At 34.8% G+C, this 13,561-nt stretch overlaps 2 protein-coding genes across 2 annotated transcripts in view; both read right to left on the reverse strand.

The window, feature by feature from the left end:
• Positions 1-556: 556 nt before the first annotated feature.
• On the reverse strand, positions 557-9,410 carry LOC118270852 (uncharacterized). Its single transcript, XM_050698214.1, has 14 exons — positions 9,265-9,410; positions 9,031-9,088; positions 8,433-8,501; positions 7,808-7,948; positions 7,406-7,435; positions 6,680-6,718; positions 5,969-6,058; positions 5,098-5,133; positions 4,540-4,566; positions 4,023-4,124; positions 2,953-2,994; positions 2,074-2,085; positions 1,285-1,341; positions 557-704 (listed from the first exon to the last, which is right to left on the reverse strand). Exons 1-14 carry the CDS (start codon positions 9,292-9,294, stop codon positions 631-633), a joined length of 807 nt encoding a protein of 268 aa, XP_050554171.1. The 5' UTR covers positions 9,295-9,410; the 3' UTR covers positions 557-630.
• A 380-nt stretch (positions 9,411-9,790) lies between these two features.
• LOC118270853 (uncharacterized) overlaps positions 9,791-13,561 on the reverse strand; it is a 33,027-nt gene continuing 29,256 nt past the window's right edge. The window contains exons 12-14 of the mRNA XM_050697916.1: positions 13,338-13,438; positions 11,698-11,762; positions 9,791-11,003 (exon numbers count right to left, since the gene is read on the reverse strand). Of these exons, the coding sequence (XP_050553873.1) occupies positions 10,838-11,003; positions 11,698-11,762; positions 13,338-13,438 (332 nt within the window). The 3' untranslated portion in view covers positions 9,791-10,837. The remainder of the gene's footprint in view (positions 11,004-11,697; positions 11,763-13,337; positions 13,439-13,561) is intronic.

Here is a 13,561-nt window from a genome sequence, read left to right on the forward strand (position 1 = left end):
GTAAGCAGAAGCACTAATAAGTTCGGCTTTTTTATAGTAAATTACCAAATTGTATGAAGGCGATAAAACCCCAACAGAAATAACCCTAACTACTTTATAAACAATCACTTCAACATAATAATGAACTATCCGAGCGCGCTCGTAGCAAATGCAGAAGTTCCCGAGCGTAGCGAGTAGCCAGTCACTGCTACGGGCTACGAGCTACGAGCGCTACGCTTTCGGCTTCGTAGCAATCCGTAGCCAATGATTTCGCTTTACCTAAGTGTAAGAATATTGTATTCTTTTCATCACCAGCCGAAAGACATCCTGATCAGTACTGATCAAAAAAACTATCCACTTAAGGTAAGTTAATGTACCCAGTATTTTAAAGTCGCCGGTCAACCTAATGTTTGTCCCCTATTTGTTATTTTACGGAACGGCAAAATACCTACAGGTATATTTATTTCACTAATATTTTTTTAATATGATATGATGAATAAAGGTCTTGTTAAGTAAAATCAATAGAAATATACTTCAATAGATATTTAAAAGGGCTTAAAAATAACACTACACAATGAAAAAAGCTTAGTTTATTTGGTTACATATTTTGTTGTCAGTTCTATAGTTACAGTGTAAAATAAAAAAATCACTTCATCTTGAATTTAGAAAGTTGATTTTAGTTTTCGTTCCTTCTTTTTTCGTCTTGTATCTCACCGCTCGACTTTCTGAAAGAAAAGAAAACCCAACTGAGGGCTTTGTTTCTTTCTTTTTTTTTCTTTTTTAAAAAAAAACGTTGCTCCACACTAGGATTTTCTCCTGTGTCGTGGGTGCGTTTACAAACATACAAGTTCACATACACATGACACCCAGACCCGAAACAACAATTTGTGGATCACACAAAGAGTTGCTCCGTGCGGAAATCGAACCCGCTACCCGTTGCGCGGCAGCCAGTTGCCCAGCCACCGCACCAACCGTGCAGTCAAAGCTTAGTAAGGATTTGCTTCTTGAACGAAAACAAAACAGAAGCCATTCGGCGTTCTTATTGGTTGGTTTATTCGCGCCGGCCAATCAGATCGCTGAGAGTAGGTACTGATTGTTCAGTTCCAATGAAACAACCAATCAAGTAATAAATTACTATAAAACAAATTAATAATATTACAATTTCACCTAGAAGTGCAATTAAATACAGGAATGCAGATGGCAATAGCTTCATGTAAAATACTTCTGATCCGGTGCCGAACCAAATAAATAACTTGGTTTGATTTTGAGCCAAAAATAGGCATGTAATTAAAATAAAATAGGTACCTGGCCTTTCTCTCTTGTTGCTCGATTTCTTTGGAACGTAGTGAATGAAAATTTCACCTGTAATTAATTGATAATTCTTTACTAACTTCAAAAAACTGTTCTAATAGAAAAAAGGTGAGAAACAACAATTACAAGAACTTTTTTTAACCATTTAACGGCCTATTATCATATAAACATATTCCCGTGTCCCTGCCGCTCATGTCGTATTGCTGCGACAGAGAACATGCATGATTCGTCATTAATTTTCGTTTTATTCACACGATTACTCCTCCTTATTTAGTGTAGATTTTTTTTTGTTTTGTAGACGTGTGCTAGACCTAGGGGAGAATATAACCCACAAATAACCACTAGCTTCCCTGAGACAGCTAGATGTTAGGTCCACCTACGTGATACTGAATACATGTCTACCTACTGTACTTTCAAAGAAGCCCGTATAAAGCCTACAAAAGCATCATCTAATATCAAATCACCCATACAAGAGTTACCCGAAATAGTTATGGATTCGACTTATGAGCCATAAACCTACTTACTACGCAAAAATAGCTCAAGTGGAACATAAAAATATGTATCTTTATCCAGTAAATGGGCCACGAAAATGGTATTTCATTCCTCAGTTATAAAGAGGATATTGCAAAAACTGTTATAAGAGGCATAAAATGTTATAAAAATGGGTGATTAACAAGCGTAACCACGTTTTGCCATTATTTCCTTATTATGAGGGTCATTTGCGTAGATTGGACATGTGATTAGACTCCATGTTATTTTACTTTGGAAATAAATAAATCTTACCGTATTGATCCACTAGAAGAAAAAACAAAAAAACTATGCATTAGGAATAAGTGTGGGAGAGACATGCTTCGGCACAACCGGAGTGTCAAGGCCTCACATAAAACCGGCGTGAAATAACGCTTGCTTTGTTTCGTTGTATGAGTAAGGTTGCCAGAGGCCCAATTATCCTTTCCAATATTCCCAATACCTGATTCTCCAACAACCAAATACCTAACCTCCAAAAAGACCAGTAATGCACTTGTAACGCCTCTAGCGTTTCGAGTGTACATGGCGGTGATTGCTTACCATCAGGTGATCCCTCAGCTCGTGTACCGGCTTATACCATAAAAAATTTGGTCATTAGAATCTTCTTCACAGTTGTTATAACAACATACAATGTAGTCTTCCTAGAGTTTATTTAATTTTGCAAGTGGTAAAGCAAAAAATGCTCTAATGGGACGGACGTGATCCTATTAACTTTAAGTGAAGATAAATGGAAAATGCACTTTTTTACGTAAAAACCCCGAGCTAATATGATTTCCTGGATATTTTCCTGAAATTTACTCTTGAAACTAGAAAAACTTAAAACTGTTGTTTTTAACCATTTAAAAATCTTCCGCAACTAGGTATTTTTTTTAAGTATTTTGATTCTCTTCATAGACTAAATAACATATTAATTAGACACTATAAAGAACTAGCTTCTGCCTGCAGCTTCGTCGGCGTCCTCTAAATAGCCTATGTCTAATTCCAGACCATAATCTACCCCTGTTCCAAATTTCATCCCGATCCCTTCAGCCGTTTTGACGAGATTGGGTAACAAACATACAAACTCCCAAACTATCACACTCATTTATAACATTAAGTAAGACGTCAGAACAGTAAGATTAAGTAATACATTACGGTCTATATCTGTGATTTGAACATGATGTTTTTTCTCCAACGCTGAAAATATTGATTAAACAATGTTAAGTATAACCTTTTTTTTGCGAAAACACAGTAAAGTTAAACAAGTCTTAGATGAATTGGAAAAAAACTTATCATTGTTTGAGTGTGAACGGTCAATTCTGTTCTGGCGTTATACGACCAATGCGATGCATGTTCCTTCAGATATGAACCGACCCTTACTCTTTGAAACGGTTGAATTTATACAAATATTTTTCTAATTCGGTATTTTGACAATGACACATTTTAATTAGGTAGAGGGCGCTAAGAACGCTAAATGTTCAAGTGTGGGAGAACCATGCTTCGGCACGAATGGGCCGGCTCGACCGGAGTGATACCACGGCCTCACAGAAAACCGACGTGAAACAACGCTTGCGTTGTGTTTCGTTGTGTGAGTGAGGTTACCGGAGGCCCAATTCCCCCTTCCCAATCTTCCCCATCCCCATTCCCGAACAACAACCCTTAAATTCCTAACTCCCAAAAAGCCGGTAACGCACTTGTAAAGCCTCTGGTGTTTCAAGTGTCCATGGGCGGCGGCGATTGCTTACCATCAGGTAATACGGCTGCTCGATTACCGGCATGTCTCATAAAAAATAAATGTTTGATACATAAAAGTATGGGACACTAGCTTCTGCCAGCAACTTTGCACATATTCCTGTGAGATAAAAAGTAGCCTACATAATAATATGTATTATTCCAGACCATGGTCTGCCCCTGTTCCAAATTCCATTCCAATCCTTTCAGCAGTTTTGACGTGATTAAGTACAATCACAAACTTTCGTATCGTATTGATAATATAACTAGTGACCCGTCCCAGCTTCGCATGGGTGCAATGGTGAAATATTATGCACGTATATACATAAAAACCTTCCTTTTAAATCACTCTATCTATCAAAAAAACCTAATCAAAATCTGTTGCGTAGTTTTAAAGATACACGCACGCATACAAAGGGACATGGGGACAGAGAAAGCGACTTTGTTTTATACTATGTAGTGATAGTACAAAAATAAAACTAGTAAGGACTCACAAGCAATAACAGGTTTCGTGTATTGCGCTATGTCCTCTTGGCCAAACTTCGTAGTGAGGTCTTTGATGAAATCTCTAAGATCTGTCACCCAGAAGGGCTCAGCTGGATTTACAAAAAAATAAACACATTTTAGACTCTAAACTAAGGCTGATAAGAACAATCAGAGTAGAAAAGAAACATAATTATAATGTAGGTAGAAGAAAAAAGATAGCTATAAACAGAAAAAAAAAATGTTAGAACTTATGGGAAAAGACACACATAACAAATTAATGTTTTAAGAAATTTCACTATTCTTAGTACGAGTTTGCTTTATGTACAACCAGAGCGCTTTCTGTGCTCTGAATGGTTGGTGCATTCGACCCGGCCAATCAGAGCGCCGAACACGCTCTCGTTTCGTTTTCGTTCAACGTAAAACAAACTCGTATTAAGGGTATTGAACATTAGACAGAAAATCACTAATAAAAACCCAGCTCAAGATACTCAGATATAGATAATAAAACTAAAATATTTAACCTACGGTTAACCTTCTTTTTCAGCTTCGTCACTAAAATAAAATTATAACATTATTAATAATAACTTAAAGTAGTTCCTCAAATCGGAGATATGTCTTCAAAACGCATCACCATTATCAAACGGGATACTGGCCATTGCTGAACGAAGATCCTCATACTCATCATCGTCAGCCTGTTCTCATCCACTGCTGGGGCCTTAGTCTGCTATTACAATTGTGTCATCGATCAGTGCAAGAGGGACGGAGCTATGTAGGTTGTATAGCTCCGTCCCTCTTGCACTGATCAATTGTAATAGCAGACTAAGGCCCCTGGACATAGGCTTCTCCAATGGCACGCCACTGAGCTCGATCCAACCCAACCACTACCAGCCACCTTGCTATTCTGGATACCCATGAAACCCTGGACATCGCCATTCCACCTTTCACAACATTTGCCTAAACGTGATGGCAAAATGCTCATCTTGATGTTTGATAACATTTTTATTAGTAGGTAAAGTAGATACTTAATTGTTACTTCTGAAACATTATAAAACTATTTATTTCATTGAATCTTTATGTACATACTTGTTATGATAGAAGGCGGAGTTGTGACTTCAGGTTCTGAAATATAAAAATGAAAATACGTTTTTTATTTCAGTAATCAGCAAGCAAAATACATATTTTAAGTACTAATAAATAGGGGTCATGTAGATTTTAGGTCGACTTCATTAGGACCTAATAACATCATCAAGATTCGATAAGGACCCAAACGAACTCATTATTTTTAAATTAATAATCAGTTATGTTAAGATATTTTAAACAAACGTTGCCCCACATTGTCATTGTCTCCTGTGTCGTGGATGCGTTTACAAACTTACAAGTTTACATACACATTATTTATTTATTTCATTTCCATACAGGTTACATTATTATATACTAAGCCCCACAAAATACACCACATGACACCCAGATTCGGAACAACAATTTCTGGACCACACAGTTACTCCGGTGCGAAATCGAACCCGATACACATTCTTTTACGGTATCAGCCTTATACCAATAGCCTTCGCCCATTTGTGGTGTCCATGGAAACACCAGAGGAGTTTCAAGTGCGTTGCCACTGTTTTTAGGGCTTGGTGATTTGGGGATTGGAAATAGGGGAGAATATTGAGCCTCTGGTTGCTTCACGTCAATTTCTGTGAGGCCATGGTTATTACTCCAGGTTCCTTAGTCTGCTATTACAATTGTGTCAGAATAGTCGATCATTGAGCAGTGCAAGAGGGAAGAAGCTATACAACCTACATAGCTCCGTCCCTCTTGCACCAAAAATGGTAGACCATTCTGACACTCTTAATAGACCTGCTAAGGCCTCAGTTCAACTGACGCATTCGTGCCGAAGCATAGCTCTCCCACATAAAACATAATTAGTAGTACGTACATAATTAAATTAACTTACCTGCAGGTTGAGTTGTCGTTTCTATTTTTACTTCCTCATCGGGCTGTGCATGCAGTACCGGTATTTTGATTCTAGGCTCCATTAAATCATCTAATAAATAATAATTATTGGCAGATAAAATAGCATAGTTGTTTTTTAATATTGCCAAAAATACTATTAAGTAAAACAATGTTTGTAATTTATTTAAATGATATTTAACGAGTAATTACGTTTACAATAACTATCGAGAAACAAACTAAATTAACTAAAAAATTCACGGTTTACTCACGTAAATTAATGCAGGAAAGCTCTACTAGTTTCGAGTCACAGAGGGACTCATCATGAGCAGCGTGCGCAGACGCAGCGACGTCGCGCAGCCTACTAGCAACGGTTAAACTTATGTTAATGTAGTAGAGCTTTTCTCCATTAACGTATGTGAGTAAACCGTGTTTTTTTAATAAACTAATTACATTATCATCTGCCGTCAATCAAAATGACATTTTAATAAGTAATTTGTCTGACCGTGCACAGAGACAAAGTTTCCTATTTTTAAAGAGACACGTATTAGTTGCTTAGTTACAAACTGTATGGAAGACTTATGCCTTGTTCCCACTGCCCTAGTATTTTAGTTCAGTAATAAAGTACATAGTAGCTCTCCCTCACATTAGCAAAGCAAAAGTTCTAGTATTTGAATATGTATTGTGGACTTATGATCACTTATTATATACTCACATATATTGTTATGATTCTGTTTAATTGGACTGGGTTCCGCTAGAAGAGTCAAGTGACAATATTAGTAACAAACAAATACTTTATAATCGGATATAAAAGATAATGTGGATAATCAATGAAATGAAACATTCAGTTATTTTTTGAGAGTTAATAAATTTCATTAGAAAATCATTTATGCGCATTTTATGTAAATCTAAACATAGTGTAAAGTTCATTATTTAGGATGGAGTACTAAATGTATTACATAAAAAGTGAAACATTGATAGTATTTAGCCGTATCGTCAGCGCCATCTACTTTTAGTTACCGGACTTAAGTCTAGAGAAACAATGAAGGCTAGCCTGAGTTAGAGGGCGCTGGTTGTACGCAACGGAGACAGTTAACTAAGTTTTCACTAACCTCTTTTAAATTTTAAATAACCCGTAAGCTAACAATAGTTTACACTTAACGACTTTTGGCTTTCACCGACTCACTAGAAACACATAAAGATAAAGACGCTAAGTATCTCTTGGTTCAGACATGACTATTATGATAAGTGGTTGGTGAAAACGGCCATAAAAGTATCTTCTTCAAGATGTTAGTGAATCTATTAGATATTATTGTTGACAGCTATAGTGGCTGGTTCAAAAATCGTCATGATGCTATACTAACGCCCTCTACTGAGTGAGAGTCGGTAACCCACATTACAATAATGTATATGTACAATAATAATACTATGTGAAACTTACCATCGATCAACATGGTGGTGCCCGGCCACCCTTATTAAAAGAATAATAAAAATATATTTACAACCGTGCCGTGACAAAATCTGAAATCAACTGAACAACAATCTGAAATCTGATAGTTTAAAAAATGGAACTATAATTTTGTAAATCAACGGGTAATATGTTTATGAAATGAGGCACTCGATAGTCGATAGCACAAAACCCAATCATCATCAATCATGTAATAGTAGTATTTAAGATTATGGGTACGGACTTTTTGACGTTTCAAAAGTGCCTAATTGATGATTAATTGAAATAAATGCTTTGACTTTGAGGGCAATCTACATAATCATGTTTTTCTACTGTGTCCTAAAGACCTATATGTATTATAACGTTCGCACAAAAACAATGAACAAACGTACATACCATTATCCTTACGACTTTGTGGGGCATCATATCTTAAATTATCGAGCAGCCATTGAACCAGAAGAGTCAGATCTTTCACTGGCCCCTCACTTTCTCTGGATTCGGTATACTCTATACTTTTCGTTTCGCTTCTGTCTGAATCTATTTTGAAAGAAGAGTGGCTTCTTTTAAATTAATTAGGTCTATCCCATGGGAGAATTAAGGCATCTTATCCTAAAGACACTAGGCACTAGACATTTTGCTAAGGTTTTCAAGATATTTAGGTAATGTTTAAGAGCGATACTAGTTGTATGTACAAGATCTAAAGCTTCTTTAGCGCCATCTACGTAGCAAAAACGGTTATAATTTAAAAAATATAGGCCTTTGCTTTAATTTGGGAATCAGCTAGGTTATTCTGATGAATATTGTTGGAATACTAAACATAAAAAAATAGTGTTTCCGAACTTAGATTAGTTCCAAAAGTGGCCACTGTGGCGCTGTCGATTTTGCATCTGTCAACCCTAATGTTGTTAATTTTTCTTGTACTTTCGTGTGTTGGACATTAAACCGTTTTTATTTTAACTTGACATCTTTTAATTATCCCTCAAACATACACAATAATAACGTAGATAAGTAAGACACAAACCTTCCTCATTTTCTTCTGATTCTGATACAGCAGGCATGCGGAGTATTGGCTTGTCATTTTCCATAACACCTTTTACATAAAGAAAGAAGTTGGTTTAAACGTTTGTCCGGCAATCACGCTGAAACTACTGAACGGATTTTGATGAAATTTGGTATGAGCTGATTAGGGTGATCATGATATAATTAGTGTCCGACCGAAAGTTCGGTTTCGATATTTTTCTATATTATATTAAATAATTAATCATTACAAGAAAATTAATATACTGTGTTTCCATTTCATGTCCTAATTAATAATTAATGCAGAATAATCGATAAAATGTACCAAATTTCAGTATTCTAAGTAATTTTATCTACATGACCACGTGAGTTTCGGTTTCGGTTTCGGCCGAAACTAAAGCCACGGCCGAATATTCGGTTTCGGTTTCGGTTTCGGCTGGAAAACCAGTTTCGGTCGGACTCTAAATATAATACTTTTTGTAAATTTTATCCTACGGAAACGGAGAAAATACTAGTGTGGGGCTACGTTAAAAAAAAATCGGTCTGAAGTTGTTTTACTATTACTGAAGTTAAAGGAAATTTAATTTAAAGTATTAACTTACTAGATCGATAGCTGATCACGTCATCATCGAAATATGGCCTTGAAGTTACGAGTGGAATCTAAAAAATAACAATAAAAGTTATGATTTATTACCTATGCTCTCACAGAAGGTAAATTGATCACTTGAATTGTAACATTCAAATTAAAAAAAAAACCTTTTACTTATTTTTTTTTTGTCTAATTTATTTTTGTACTGAGTCAAATGTTATGATTTAGCAAAGATGTATCTACTCACCGCGATAAAAATCATAAAAATTAACAACATAATATTTTATTCAATCTTTTTTTTAAACAGGCGACTTCAATCAGTCATGTTTGATGGAAAATCGCAGACGAACCAATTAATTTAATAATTGAAATGTCAATCATACGTGATATTAGCATTTTCAATTATTAAAAACGTATTGTTCGGTTGCATGACATTTGTATTGGTTGGCGGGAATTTGCTATCTGTATTTCAAAATGGCGTCGCGTCCGTGTGATTTTTTCTCAGGCTAAATATCACTATAGTTAAAAACATACTTAATGATTTTTTGCAATAAGCCTATAATAAATATATTATAGCCCTAATTATAAAGTTATCTATATTGTGCTAACCGTTGCTATTAAGAGAAAAGAAAATTAAGTAGGTTGTGTCGGCTAAAGTAAATATAATTTCACAGCATAAATTGAAACAGTCAAAAGGTAAGCGTATGGAAGTCATATAAAATGTGTTTTAGGTAAATTGGTAAAAAAGGTACAAAATAAATAAAACGACAACATAATCCACCATATTTTCTCTATAATACATACAAACATTCTTACCAACAACTATATATAAAATATTACATAAAACTATACAAAAACATATACAGGCTGTTTCAAAAATAAATAAAAGTTTTACTTTTTTTATTTAAATTAACTTTATCCGTTACAATGAAATGAAAAACCATTTCATTTTCATTTAAATACACAATTAAGTATTCATAGCTTAATCGTCGTCGATTTTTATACAAGAAAGGTTTTTATGCAAAAAATGTGAATGATACGTTTTCGCGCCACTAGAGGCGCTAGTATAGCTTTGAAGGTTTATTGGCCATTCAGCCAAGTTGTGACAGTGAAGCTGAATAGACTAATAGCTCTTTACGCATTACTACCGCCATCTGGAGAGCGCAAAATCGAAAAACTGTAAAATACTCATGAACTATATCAACAATCATAAATATGGCATAGATGAATCTCTATCTTTATCTGGGAATTGAAATCTCTGGTTACGTTACTCAAAATAAGACTAAACAAATTGACATCATCTTACAAAAAATAATTTCAAGTTTCCGAATAAATATGGTTACTATAATACATAATTTATATCAAAATAGTGTATTTAATATACATATTAATATGCATAACATATTATCAAACCAAATTATAATTTAGTAAATAACATAATTATATTGATAATTACAATGTGCGTATGAGGTCGCTGGCAAGTAACTTAAGAAATTGCTTTGAATAATGTAATTATTTTAGCTTCTCATTAATTTCCTCATTTTATGGGGAAATATACCTCAAGAAATGACGTACCAAAGCCAAATATCTACATAAAATAATTATTTACAAAACTTGAGACGATAAATACATGCATATCTTTAAATCTCATTCATATTACTGATCATGTTCCTAAATCAACAAAACGTATGGAAAAAAATATTCAAATCACACAATCTAGGTAGGCACTCATAAATCATTTCATATTTTTGTAACGACGACAAAATTTGATACAAAACTATTATTTTTACTCCTACGTCTCACTTAGACACGTCCGTTCATCAGTGAGTCTCGGGCGTGACTGTGAGTGTGACTCGCGTGCGCCCTCTAACGACGTCTATGCGCAAACTGCCGCTAGTGTTCTCTAAAATCAGGTAGATGTCGCTAGCTGTCCGCACTGGTTTCTCGTTTATACTGGTCACTATGTCTCCTGGTTGAAGGCCTCCACTGGAAAAATAAAGATAATGATCATTTTAATTGCCAAAACATGTCGACAGTTATAAGGAAATAGGGTATATAAGCGTCATTTTGGTCAAAAATTAGTTTACTAATGCTATCCTATGTAAAATTTTCCGCTCTTTCGAATGCGATTACTCTCATGGTTCTACAATGACATTTTAGGCGTATTAACCCTAGCAAAAAAAAAACTTAAAAAAAAACTATTATTCTTACGACGACCGACGAGTTTAAACGGCTCTCCTGGACATTTAGTTTTTTGTCGCTTATACCCTATTTCCTTACCTTCGATGTGTAGGTCATAATAATACATGCAAAAATGAAGTTTACTTCTATACTAGTAAAGTATTATTTGTATCAACATGCTTAACCATAACTGGTGTACAAATATAAAGTGTAATTAGCTTACACACTTAACTCACGTGAGATAAACTTAATTAATTGAAATAAATAATATCTGAAAATTGATCGGGAAAAGCTCTACCAATTTCAAGTCACATCGGGACTCATATTGCGATGGACATTGCAACTTAGGTCTACTAAGTATAGTTGACTCGATTCATTCTTAAATATTCAAGATTAGCTATAAATACAAGTTGTATAGCACAAATTGATAAAATAATGAATAAATAATGATAAATTAATTATTATTTGTTGATAATAAACGACCTAATATAGAACTTACTTGTAAGCTGGTGATCCGATGATAACTTTCCACACGAGAATTCCATGTTCAATGTCAGTCGGCATCTGGAAGAACAATTTAAAACAATCCTTAGTGCTATGACATACAGTTTACTTTTAAAATATGACATTAAACACCTAACTATGTTCTTTTACAAATTTTTAGGAAAACATTTGACTGCCTCGTTGATCGAGTGGTCACAAATGCTACTGCCGGAAAAGTGGTTTCGATTTCGATTCCCGGGTCGGGCAAAGTATTGCTGGGCGGCAATTTTTCGGCTTTTCGAAAAATTTGAGGATAAAAGGCGTGACGTTGCGTTGCTTTTACATTTTTAATATAAAATAATTATTTGTCAAAGTCAAAGTCAAAGCATTTATTTCAATTAATCCTAAATTAGGCACTTTTGAAACGTCAAATTGAATTGTCCGTCAGTCTGTCTGTCAGTGAAGCTAGGCGCTCGTTCCAAAGTGTTGCTTCGAATGGAGAAGAACGAGCAAGAAACTCCATCGTTACTCTTTTCAAAAAATGATTTTTACAATATCTCTGATACATTATTTGATCATTTACCTATTGTATATATATGTAGGAACAATGTAACGACAATACGACGTCAAAACTATGGGACAATAAAACCAATTTGTAAAGAATATAAATTAAAAAAGCGGGTTGTTTCAAACATAGTGCCCACATATGTACACTTACAATTTTGAAATAATGCTTCTATACAAATAAAAAATAATCTTTAATTTAATTTTTCAAATAAAAAATAAATAAATAACTGCTTGATGCCACAGGATCCCTAGACTACATTGGAATAAATTAGTACTTTAATTTAACGTGTAACTAGTGATCGTATTAGAGCATTGTCTAGTGTGAGCGAGTGTCCAGTGGAGCCGGACCAACATGCTGCCACACATTTTTATCTTCAATATAATCTGACAGTTTATAATATGCCTGTTTACACAGTTCACGCTTTATACAAGATTTAAATTTTTTCTCGTTCAGATTCAGTATGGTGGTTGGTAGTTTATTGTAACACCTAACACAAAATCCCATGAAGGATTTCTGCACTTTGGACAATCGGAATTGCGGTATAGCTAACTTATTTTTACCTCTCGTATTAAAATTGTGTCTGTCGCTTCTTTTTTCAAACAATTGTTGATTTTTTCTCACGTACATAATATTTTCGTAAATGAATTGAGAAGGCACTGTAAGAATGTTTATAGTTTTAAATAGTTCTCTCAAAGATTCGCGACGGGGCAAGTTATATATTGCTCGAATAGCTCGCTTTTGCAAAATAAAAATTGATTCTACATCCGCAGCTCGCCCCCACAGCAAAATGCCGTAAGACATTATGCTGTGAAAATAACTAAAATAAACAAGCCTTGCCGTACCTACGTCCGTTAGCTGCCTAATCTGTCTAACTGCATAAGCAGCTGAGCTTAGTCTCCCCGAAAGTGTTTTTATATGGGGCCCCCATTGTAATCTGTCATCTAATGTGATACCCAAAAATACAGTCTCCTTAACAAATTCTAACTTTTGTCCGTTCAAAGCAACATAACAATTAACATTGTTCTTCAAAAACAATACCATTTGTCTTAAGAACATATTATTTTTAAACTAAATAATCAAATTCTTACCTCAGGATTCCTCATTCGTAGTTCCATGAGTATATTTGGTGTCAACGACAGCATGGTGATGCCAAGGTACCGCCTCGACACTTGCGGCGACTTCGTCGTCCCTGTCAAGCGTTCTAATGTCACAATTTATATTAGCAATTGAGTAAAAAAACATGGGGTTACATTTAAAATTAAAAAAGTGTATAAAAAACATCAGCCTGTAGATACACTCCATTTGACAGAAT

Source organism: Spodoptera frugiperda, chromosome 13, assembly GCF_023101765.2.
Source record: "Spodoptera frugiperda isolate SF20-4 chromosome 13, AGI-APGP_CSIRO_Sfru_2.0, whole genome shotgun sequence".
Taxonomy (NCBI): domain Eukaryota; kingdom Metazoa; phylum Arthropoda; class Insecta; order Lepidoptera; family Noctuidae; genus Spodoptera; species Spodoptera frugiperda.

Excerpts from the sequence above, each read along its gene's own strand:
- LOC118270852 (XM_050698214.1), bottom strand. The coding sequence starts at position 9,294 with ATGTTGTTAATTTTTATGATTTTTATCGCG. Across the intron at positions 5,134-5,968 it reads AACGACAACTCAACCTGCAG|AACCTGAAGTCACAACTCCG; the intron begins GTAAGTTAATTT and ends TTTATATTTCAG. Across the intron at positions 4,567-5,097 it reads TCCGCCTTCTATCATAACAA|TGACGAAGCTGAAAAAGAAG; the intron begins GTATGTACATAA and ends ATTTTATTTTAG.